General features: G+C 45.4%; 1 protein-coding gene across 1 annotated transcript in view; it reads right to left on the bottom strand.

The window, feature by feature from the left end:
- Positions 1-599: 599 nt before the first annotated feature.
- The window catches only part of LOC132817317 (indian hedgehog protein-like), a 76,354-nt gene continuing 64,881 nt past the window's right edge, over positions 600-12,072 (bottom strand). The window contains exons 2-3 of the mRNA XM_060827727.1: positions 9,864-10,125; positions 600-1,261 (exon numbers count right to left, since the gene is read on the bottom strand). Of these exons, the coding sequence (XP_060683710.1) occupies positions 600-1,261; positions 9,864-10,125 (924 nt within the window). The remainder of the gene's footprint in view (positions 1,262-9,863; positions 10,126-12,072) is intronic.

The following is a 12,072-nucleotide window of genomic DNA, read 5'->3' as shown; positions in this document are numbered from 1 at the left end:
AGCACCACCAGTGGCCAGGGGATGCAACTGCAGTGTGACATGTTTACATAGGCAATTCTCATTCGAAATGGAGATGTAGCGATTTGTAACAGAGGTATGGTAAAAATGATACATGAACATGGGCAGGATGCATGGCTTTGAAACAGAGTCTGAGATTATGCCTGCACATCTTCGTGCAATGATCTCTGGCTGTTTCGTACGTTGCGCGGTTGTAGACAGCACTGAGGTTTCGAATCCTCTGGCTACGAAGCAAAGGAGGGTCCAGTGTAATTCAGTCAGAGGTGAGACAAGCAAGATTGGGGTTAGTGCCCATTGATGCAAATTCCAACACTGAACTGCTGTGCGTCCTGTTTTAAATGACGATCGGGGTGGGGGTGGGGGTGGCTCCACGGAGGTTAAGCGACATCCAGAAATCCCTCGTCCTTTGTGATGATTTAGATCCTTGGGGCCATTGAAGCAGAGGACTCCCCAACCTTTCACCCGCGTGATTCACTCCTAGGCACCCATCACTGGTAGGGGATGGGGGAGGCACGACCAGCGTTAAGCTTGCACCCTCCCAAGTTTACTCTCCGTAAAGACTCAATTCCCCCGCCTGCCCCTCAGCTCTGTGCCATGCCCCACGGGTGAAAGTACTCAGCGCTGAGGAGGAACCTGCCCAGTCGGTACAGGAGCCAGGAGTACCAGTGCACGCCCTCCTGCCGCGATGCGCCCCCACCAAAGATGGAGGTCAACTGGTAGCAGAGGCGAAGGGGGGCGAAGGCCAGATGCGCCAGTCCATGCCCATCAATGGCAGCGAAACAGGATGCCAAGACGCCGTTCACCACCAGGGTGCCGTGCTGGGTCAAAGGGGCATAGGCGCCCTCGAGTTCGCGCATCGTGATGCCAGTCACCCTCGCCGGCCGATGGCCCGAATGGCCCACCACGTACAAGTACTGGCCAACCTTCACATTGCTGGCGAAGGTGGCTCTGAACTTGCCCAGGTCCGATGTGAAGTTGTCGGCCACAAACACCAGGTGGGCGGCTGTCAGGAGCAGCCTGCGAGGTGGCTCCAGGGTCTCTAGCTGGTGAAATACCTTCACCGCCCTGGGGTCCCGGTCCAGGAAGGTCACGAAGCTGCTGAAAACAACATTCCCTCCGTGATCCACAGTCTGTACACGGTCTCCAGGCTGGAGGTCAGACACTCTCTTCCTCCTGCCATCTTCCATCAGGACGCTGGCGTTTCCAGGGAAGCAGCCACCAGTCTTTGCCGCCATGGAATGATCTGGAAAGAGATACGTCAGATGTTAGTCAATAAATATGTGCCATTCCTCAGTTTCGTGCTTGTAACCGTGAGACAAAATGGAACACGTTTGTAGAAAAGGAAGTCTGCATAATGAGGTACAGAGGCAAAGAGAAAGAGAGTGTGGGACAGTGAGAACACAAGGAAGAAACTGAATGAGAGGGGCAAAGAGGATGCAAGAGGGAAACAGATAAACAAGAACTACGCAGGAGGCATGGTGGAATCCTGCAGCAAGGAAGGAGGCCATTCCATCCTTCAGTCAAATCACCATCGTCTTTCTTCCCAGACCATAGGGCTGCTTCCTCATTAGAAATAGACGATGGGTGACGCCTTAATGTGAGGGTTACTACACCTCAGGCAAGGGGAGAGATTGAGAAGGAGAATCCTTCCCAGTAATGGCATCCAGTGCAGGAATTGAACTTATGCTGTTAGCATCACACACCAACCATCCAGCCAAATGAGCTTCATTCCTGATGAGGAGCTCGGATGCTACCTGACTGGCTGTGCTTTTCCAGCACCACACTATTTGACTCTGACCTCCAGCATCTGCAGTCCTTCCTTTCTCTTAAAACCAACCCCTTTTCCACCCAGCAAACCAATCCTAGCTTGATGGAGCAAAAAACATTATTGTTACCACTCTCACATTTTTTTTTGCCCTGTAGCCTTCAAAACTTTCAATTGTCAAATACTTATCCAGTTTGCATTGAAAGTTATTACTGAATTTGCTTCTACCAGATGTTTGGGCAGCTCATTCTTCAAGAATGTATGAACTAGGAACAGGAATTAGCAACTCAACCCCATGGGCCTGCTCTCCCATCTAATACAACCATGGCTGATCTCATCTCGATCTCAACTTCACCTTCCTGCCCATTCTCCAGATGAAGGGCTTTTGCCCGAAACGTCGGTTTTCCTGCTCCTCAGATGCTGTCTGAACTGCTGTGCTTTTCCAGCACCACTCTAAACCATTCTCCAGAATCCTTCAACCCATTACTAATTAAAAAATCTATCTCCTCCAAATTTATTCAATGTCCCAGCGTCCATTGCACTCTAGGGTAGTGAATTCCACAGATTCACGACCCTTTGAGAGAAGCAATTCCAGACATAAACTCGTGACTAACATTTTCTGCACCTTTCCTGATTCTATTGCCAATTCTTTTAAATCTCAGACCATTAATTATATCATTTGCTGTCAGCTTTTCCCTGTCTGTTCTGTCAAAACCTTGTATGGTTTTTGAACACCTCGATTAAATTTCCCCTTAACCTTCCCTGCTCAAAGAAGAACGATTGGTGTCTGTAATTTCTCTACATTAACAAAGTTCCTCCTTCCTGGAATTATTCTGGTAAGTCTGCTTCTTGCCCTGACCAATGCTTCCGAAAATGTGCCCTGAATTGGAAGCAATACTCCAGGTGAGGCCAAATCACTGATTCCAAAAGGTTTAGCTTCCATACACTATGATTCCAAACATATAAGGCCAAGGATCACACATGTCATTTTAATAAACTTTGCAATTTCTCTAGCCATCTTCAAAAACTTGTAATAGATTGGAAAGTCTGAAAGAGTGAGACTGATTACAGATGAGGGAAGAGTTAATGAGAGATAGAGACAACAGCCCATAAGGTGAAGAAACACCTTCTCTCTGCTCTTCCTTTTTAGTATTAGCTCAGTTAATCGCTCTCCATCACTGCCTCTCCAACCTTCCTCCCCTCATCCTTGTATCTCCTTCTTCTGTCTCTCATTTCATGCTGTTTATCTCTCGCCCACTCCAAATCTACACCTTTGCTTCTGTTGTTTGCAGTCTCTTTTCCTTTAGCTCACTATCTCTAACTTTCCCTTCTTATCTGCATCTGCTTTTTATTCTCTCATTCTCTGTCATTTTTCCTCATTGCATCACACTCTTTCTGCTCCCTAAATCTCTCATTGCCTCTCTCTACTCTCTATTTCCCTCTCTTTCCTCTTCTCCTTCACTGTCTCATCATCCTCTCTACTTCTCTCATGGTGTCTCTCACTATCTCCCCCCTCTATTTCCATCTTGCTCTTCTGCTTCATTCATTCATCCTCCTCTCCCTTTCTCTTGCTCATTCTCCTATTTCTTTTCCTCACTGTATGTCTTTCTCTCTCTCTCTCTTCCCTTCACTGTCTCTGTCTCTCTTTCCCTCACCATCTCTCGTGTTCTCCTTCCTTCAATGCCTGTCTCACATATTTCTTGCTATTTCTCAATTATTTTATTTATTACTCCTGAAGGAAATATAAAAAAATTAAGTATTAAGTATTAAGAATGAATAATTCCCAGATACTCTGTTTGTTCAAGTTAAGTGCAAACAGTGAAACCATGACGACAGGTGATCCTATGGCCACTCCCAAACACAGCCCCAGTACATTCTGAATGGAAAGCAACAAATCTACAGCAGCCTCCAGCAACAAGTCCAGGCCATTACCACCTCACTCCAATACACCTTTCATATTGAGAATAGAAACTCCTGCGCATGTTAAAGAGAACAGGAAACTAAATGTATACCATAAGGAATAGTGGGCATTGTAGAAAGGAACAACTCCATGTGCACAATAAAAATCAGACCCAGTGTATTATTGAGAATAGCAGATCCTGTGCATGTAATAGAGAGTATCAGCTTCTGTATAAAGGAAAATGAGTAGCAACCCCCCTATATTTCACCAGGAACAGAAGACACGTGTAATTCCAGGGACTAGTGTCTTGGTGTATGGTATAGAGAATAGTAATTCTTGTGTATATTATAAAGTGCTCCAGTGCAGTGAACAAAGTATTATAGAGAATAACAGTACCTGTGTATGATGGAGAAAATGAGGACTGCAAATGCTGGAGATCAGAGTTGAAAGTGTGGTGCTTTTCCAGCACCACACTCTCATACCTGTGTATGTTGTCAGGATTAGTGTCCTATTCTGTGTTATAAGGAATAGCAGCTGCTGCATATATTATAGGGTCTAGTGTCCTACTGTGTCTTATAGGGAATGATGTCCTGACATACTTTATAAAGAATAGTGCCCCAGTGTGAAATAGAGGATAAAGGTCTTGTGCATATTATAGGGAACAGTGCCTTACTGTATGTATTTTTAGAGAAAATCAGTCCCTGTGTATACTGTAGGAATAATGCTCAGTCTACATTACAGGGAATAGCAGCCTGCTGGCTTGTTATATATAACAGCTGCCTCTGTATACTTTGAGAATAACAGTATACACTACGCAGAATAAAGTCTTAGTGCATATTAATGGGAATAGCTGCTCCCCTCTTACTGAGAATAGCAGCTCTCAAGTATGTTGTAGGGAATGTGCCCATGTGTATCACACAGGGAATAGCAACCCCTATACCTTTGTAGTGAATAATAGCTCTGTGGATATTATAGAGAATAGCAGCCCTGTGCAATTTTAGAGAATAGTATGCTCTCTGCATGTTGAAGAGAACAACAGCCCTGTGTACATTATAGGTTACAGTGTTTCAGTGCATAGAGAGTAGCCCCGTGCATATTACAGAGAATAGCAGCCCTGTGTAGCATTAACTGATAATGACTCAGTATAAATATGTCCCAGTTAATGATCAATTGTTTTAAGCTGATACTTGGAACCAAAAACACACTCCTTAAATCAATAAACGTAATCTTCCTACGCTGTTGTTTTGAATTCATATATGGCTTCTGGCTGAAACTTCCTCCACATCCATTCATTCTCAGCTTTAGTACCTTAAGGCCCCAGATTCTGAATGGATATGGGAGAAGAGTTGACTTTTGTTCTCCATCCTACTTTCAGGCCCTGCTGTTCTGCAAGGTAATGCAGTCAGGCTTGACAACATTTTCTAAGACTTCCTTCTGTGTCATTGGTGGGTCTGGCAAAACTAACCCATTGAAATGAACCAGCCAGGGAATGTGTAATACTGATACTCATGGCAATGGCTGAAATTGGATATAAGGCCTCGATGATTTACATTCACAAACGGGAAAGTATCTTGAATTGAGCTTGCTTCTACCTGCCAGCTCATCAGAGAGGCTTATCGGCAGTATGGGATGAAATACTTCACATTTGTCAAAGTCCTCCTTCCCTAACAGCACTGTGGGTGTGCACACACCAAATACACCGCAGCGGTTCAAAATGGCAGCTCCTGCCACCTTCTCAAGGGGCAACTAGGGATAGGCAGCATCACTGCACATCATTGCAGGGAGGCGATGGCCTAGTGATATTATCGCTGGGCTGTTATTCCAGAGATCCAGGTACTTTTCTGTGGACGCAGGTTCAGAACTTGCCATGGCAGATGATGGAATTTGAATTCAATTTTAAAAATCTGGAATTAAGAGTCTGATGATGACCATGAATCCATTGTCAGAAAAACCCATTGGGTTCAGGAATGTCCTTTAGGGAAGGAAACTGCCATCCTGGCCTACGGGTGACTCCAGACCCACAGCAATGTGGTCGACTCTTAAATGCCTTCTGGGCAATTGGGGATGGGCAATAAATGTTGGCTCAGACAGCAACACCTACATCCCAGGAGTGAATGAAACAACAAACACAGAATGTCCACAGAAACAGCTGATTCAACTCAAAGGATCCATGCTGCTGTTTATACTCAATATGAGCCTCTTTGCATACTATTCCATCAAGCCCCATCACTGGAAGGGTCACTGGACTGAAACTTTTATTAGAAAATATGGCCAGACCTGCAGAGTTTTTCCAGCATTTTCTATTTTTATTTGTTTCCACAGTTCTTTGTTCTACAGGATCTGATCAATTGATTCATCGATTCCTTTTTTCCTCCTCGTCGTTTCTTTATCCAGCTTATTTCCTTTCCCTTCTCCGACTTATAATATGGTATCCAGGATTTTTCAGACCTCCAAGTGTGATTTCCTCTGGCCTGCTCTCCCTTGTGTAACAGCAGCTAACAGGCATTGGTCTCCCCAGTTAGAAAGAATGTGTTTATTTTGCTCTTTTTACAATCCTAGGACATCCCTGAAATACTTCATAGAATTCCTATTGTATGGAAGCAGACCATTTGGCCCATCGAGTCCACACCAAACCATCAAAGAGCGTTCCACCCAGACCCAACCCCCCTACCCTATCACCCTGCATTTCCCATAGCCAACCCACCTAGCCTGCACACTACAGGCAATTTAGCACGGCCCCCTTCAGACTGAGTGAGGAAACTGGAGCACCCGGAGGAAACACACACAGACACATAGAGAAAATGCAAGCGCCACACAGCCAGTTGCCTGAGGCTGGAATTGAACCTGGGTCTGTGAAGCAGCAGGGCTAACCACTGAGCCACCATGCCACCCTCTCCTTCTTTGAAGTCTAGTCTCTATAGAAATAAACAGCAGCAGCCAATTTCCAGACGGCAAGTTCCCTCAAATAGCAACATGAGAATGAGCAGATAATCAGTATACTGTCTGAAGGATGAATATGTCGTCAGGTCATGGGATAACAGCATTGTTCCTTTTCCAATATTTCCATTTCTTCCCACCTGAGATTACAGAGTCTCAGGATCTAATGTATGACACCTCTGACAGCGTAGCACTGCCTCAGTTCTGCGTTGTTGCTCAAATCTTTGAGGTTTCATCTTGATTGTCTGACTCAAGAAGCAAGAATGCTACCAACTGAACCATGCTCGTTTGGACATACTTGAAATAGGTCAGAATGAAGTAACGTAGAGCTCCAACATTTCACAGGTCCCTCTGAATCCATTCTCTCCTGAACATCCGTATGACTCCAGTATTATATTTAACCTGCCTCTTATCATGTCTTCACTATACCCTCTGATGTTGAACAGTTTGACCCAGGGAAAGGACTTTCTTTTATCCCTTTATGCTCCAATCCCAATGAATTTCAGGCATGAAATTCTTCCTCTGTCATCTTCACCTCCATGTCCATTCCTTTGGAGAGGCCCTCTGTCCTTGCCACACAGATCCTTTCACCCATCTTCGATACTCCCTCTCGGCCTGGACTCCTCCCTCTGGCCTCTTATCTGTTTCTCATTGAGAAATGTTGATGTGACACCAGCCAGCTTAATTTCTCTACTCCACTCACTCACTCTTACCTGTCTCCCTCGAAACCTGCTGCATTCCGTTCTCTCAGGGCTAACCCTGGCTTTTTTGTAGCAGTCTGCCGGGAAGAGCAGGATAGCTATTGTTGAGTTAAAAGCAATGACTGCAGATGCTGGAAACCAGATTCTGGATTAGTGATGCTGGAAGAGCACAGCAGTTCAGGCTGTTGTTGTCAATGTAGCCAATGCTGACCGTACAGGACCTTGCAACTCTCAAGATGCTTCCTCCTATCACCCCCTGGATCTTTTCCTCACCACTCAATACTTTAGGATCATCACTGACTGCATCTCCGGAGCTTCCTACCTCATATTCTTCCAATCCTGCACAGCCCACTAATACGTCCTTTCCAAAATCCACAAAGAGGGCTGCCCTGATGGACCTGTCATTTCAGCTCCTGCTCCACCAAACTTACTTCTTCTGATTTTCTTTCGAAGAGGATTTAGAGGAATGTGTGGGGCCATCTCATAGCAAAGTCCTGATGGGGCTGGACAAGCTAGATGAGGGAAGGATGTTCCCGATGTTGGGGCAGTCCCGAACTAGGGGGTCACAGTCTAAGACTAAGGAATAAGCCATTCAGGACTGAAGTGAGGAAGAGTGTCTTCCCTCAGAGAGTTGTGAATCTGTGGAATTCTCTCCCACAGGAAGCTGTTGGGGCCAGTTTATTACATATATGCAAGAGAGCTGGACAGGGCCCTTGGGATCAAGGCGTATGAAGGAAAAGCAGGAATGGGAAACTGAGGTTGCATGATCAGCCATGATCATATTGAATGGTGGTGCAGACTCAAAGGGCCGAATGGCCTGCTCCTGTTCCTATTTTCTCTGTTTCTATCTTGACTCTATATGTCCCCCCTTTGTTTAGTCTCTTCCAACTTACATTTATGATTCTTCTGATGTTTTACATCAATTCCATAGTTTCCTAGTTTTCTTGCTTTAGCTACCTTCTCTTCCCAGTGGATGGACAATCCCTCTACACCTCCATTCCCCATCAGGATTTTCTGAGAGCTCTCCCATTCTTCTTGGAAAGATGCCTGAACGATCCCCCAATCACCACCACCCTACTCCGCCTGACTGAGCTAGTCCTCACTTTCAACAATTTCTCCTTTCACAAAGTCAGAAATCACTGGAAACACTCAGTAGGTCTAGCAGCATCTGTGGAGAGAAAGCAGGGTTAACATTTAGAGGTCCGGTGACTCCTTCAGAACATTCTGAAGAACAATCCTGAACAAGAGTCACTGGACCTGAAACGTTAATTCTGCTTTTTCTCCACGGTTGTTGCCAGACCTGTTGGGTGTTTCCAGCAATTTCTGGTTTGGTTTCTGATTTCTAGCATCCACAGTTGTTTTTTTTTAAGTTTCTCCTTTAGCCTGTCTCACTGTCTCCAAGCCAAAGGTGTGACTCAAGAGTTCTGAACAAGAATCATATCGGACTCAGAGCGTTAACTCTGTTCCTCTCCCCACAGATGCTATGAGACCAGTTGGACTTGGAATCCCGACAGTCATAGAATCCCTAAAGTGTGGAAACAGGCCCTTCGGCCCAACAATTCCACACCAACCTTGCAAAGGGTTACCCACCCAGACTCATTCCCCCACCCTGTTACTCCACATTTACCCTTGTCTAATGCACCTAACCTACACGTCCCTGAACATTACAGGCAATTTAACATGGCCAATTCACCTTAACCTGCACATCTTTGGACTGTGGGAGGAAACACCCGCAGACACAGAGAGAATGTGCAAATTCCACACAGACAATCACCCGAGGCTGGCATCGAACCCGGGGCCCTGGACCTGTCAGGCAGCAGTGCTAGCCACTGAGCCACCATGCTGTCCCCAAGTTTTTGCTATGGGTCTGGAGTCACATGTAAACCAGACCAGGTAAGGATGGCAGTTTCCTTCCCTAAGGAGCATTGATGAACCTGATGGGTGTTGCCCCCAAGAATGGATTCATGGTCATCATTAGACCCTTAATTCCAGATCTTAATTGGATTCAAATTCCACCATCTGCTGTGATGGGATTTGAACCCAGGTCCCCAGAACACTACCTGAGTCCCTGGATTACTCAGCGATAGTACCACAAAGCTATTGCCTCGCCTCATACCCCAGGCTATTTGATTAGTTTAGATTAGATTACTTACAGTGTGGAAACAGGCCCTTCGGCCCAACAAGTCCACACCGACCCGCCGAAGTGCAACCCACCCATACCCCTACATTTACCCCTTTACCTAACACTACGGGCAATTTAGCATGGCCAATTCACCTGACCTGCACATCTTTGGACTGTGGGAGATAACCGGAGCACCCGGAGGAAACCCATGCAGACATGGGGAGAACGTGCAAACTCCACACAGTCAGTCGCCTGAGTCGGGAATTGAACCCGGGTCTCTGGCGCTGTGAGGCAGCAGTGCTAACCACTGTGCCACCGTGCTGCCCACCATTTGAAGCACTGTAACCCTGAGTGAAATTATCGGCTGTGATATTTAAAAGCCTGATGACATAGGTACAAAATTGTTGCAAAAGCCTTTACCTGATTTGACAGAACAGTGGATATGAGCCTTGGATTCATAATAGACCCAGTCAAATCCTGCTTCCACTGCCAGACGGGCTAGCATCCCGTACTTGGAGCGATCTCGATCCGAGGTGGTGATATCCACAGCTCGACCCTCATAATGCAAGGATTCCACAGAGTGGTGACCGTCTTCATCCCAGCCTTCTGTTACTCTCAGCCTCACCCCTGGCCATTGGTTCATGACAGAGATCGCCAGAGCATTCAGCTTGTCTTTACACCGCTGCAAAGGACAAAGGCGAGAGTTATTAATGCACGGTCCGATATAGCTTATATCCAACCACCACATTCCCCGCCTAACTACCCATCCTCCCACCTGCACCCACTCAGTCTGGGCAGGCTGCTCAGTAGTGAACATGTAGCTGTTTTAGGGAGACACACACACACATACATCAGAGACACAATGGGCAGGTCCCAGTGACATGATCACTAACAGGTGACAAATTCACAGTGACGCCAAAACACAAAGATTGCAGCTCACTGTATTAAACACCTGGTTTGATATTCTCCATAATAAAATCGGGGTCAATATACACAAGAACTGCTCTTCTCTGTGTTGTCCATAGGGGCTATCAATCTCAAAAATGTACACAGAGGCTGCTATTCTCTGTAGTATCCACTGGGGCTACCAACCTCTGAAATATATACAGGGTCTGTTATTCTGTAAAATATACACAAGGACTGCTGTTCTCTATAATATATACAGGAACTGCTATTCACCACAATATACACAGGGCCTGCTGTTCTCTATACTATACACAGGGACTGCTATTCTCTATAATCTACACAGGAACTGATATTCTCCATAATATACCTAGGGACTGCTTTTCTCTGTAATATACAGAGAGTTTGCTATTCTCTGTAATATACACAGGGATTGCTATTCTCTGTAATATACGCAGGGACTGATATTCTCTGTAATATACACAGGGTCTGCTATTCTCTGTAATAAACACAGGGGCTGCTATTCTCTATAATATGCACAGGGACTGATATTCTCGATAATATACACAGGGACTGATATTCTCTGTAATATACACCCAGGGACTGCTACTCTATATAATATACACAGGGACTGATATTCTCTGTAATATACAGAGGGTCTGTTATTCTCTGTAATATACACAGAGATTGCTATTCTCTATACATTACACAGGGACAGCAATTTTATATAATATACGCAAGGACTGCTATTCATATAATATACACAGAGTTTGCTATACTCTATAATATACACAGGGATGGCAATGTTCTATAATATACACAAGGGCTGGCGTGCTACACACAAGGGTCTGCTATTCCCTATAATACACAGAGGATCTGCTATTCCACAAATTACACACATGGCCAGCAATTATTTTACATAATATACACAAAGACTGCTATTTTTGCTTAAGATAAAAGTGGCTACAGTTCTCAGATATCCATATAAATGTCGACAGATATATCAATAGACAGGGAATGGAGGGGTATGGAGCACGTTAGAGGAAAAAGGCTTTTAGTTTAGGATGGCATCGTGTGTCAGCTCAGCGCTGGTGGGCCGAAGGGCCTGTTCCTGTGCTGTACTGCTCTTTGTTCTTTGTGTTTCACAACTGTGGAGTATCTCAAAGTGAATTTCTGAAGTGTCAGCAACTGTCGAAATGTGAAGAGCCAATGCACACACAGCAAGATCCCACAAGCAGACAATATTGTGAGATAAATATTAACCAGGGTAGCAGGAAGAAGTGTTAGGCTTGTCTTCAAAGTAGTGCCATGCAACCTATAGGTTATAGCTTAATGTTTTATCTGAACGTCAGCCCCACTGATGGTAGCAGCACTGTCACGGTCCACAGAGAAGCCTTTTGTGATTTAGTCTGGGCAGAAGTTCACTTCAGCCAGTACCTGACCGGACAGTGTAATGTGTAAAGGTATTGGGGCTGAACAAAGACTGGATCTCCTAGGGAGTCTTGGGGCTGGATCCTAAAGAATGATATTTGGGAAGGAACCAGGTGGAACCACAGTGACAGGGAAGGGATGGGAAGAGAGGGGAGCGGTTAATGCAGACACGCCCTGGCGCACACACGTGAATCATGCCAGGGACACGGTTTTCCTGACAAGGTCACATTGTGCCTGGAAAGCAGCAATTAAACAAAAGCGCCAATTAGCAGGAAAAGGGGTCTTGCATTCCCTT

The sequence above is a fragment of the Hemiscyllium ocellatum genome, chromosome 7 (genome assembly GCF_020745735.1).
Source record: "Hemiscyllium ocellatum isolate sHemOce1 chromosome 7, sHemOce1.pat.X.cur, whole genome shotgun sequence".
Lineage (NCBI taxonomy): Eukaryota > Metazoa > Chordata > Chondrichthyes > Orectolobiformes > Hemiscylliidae > Hemiscyllium > Hemiscyllium ocellatum.
Note: the sequence above shows the minus strand (reverse complement) of the source record. Positions and strands in the feature narration are given on the sequence as shown.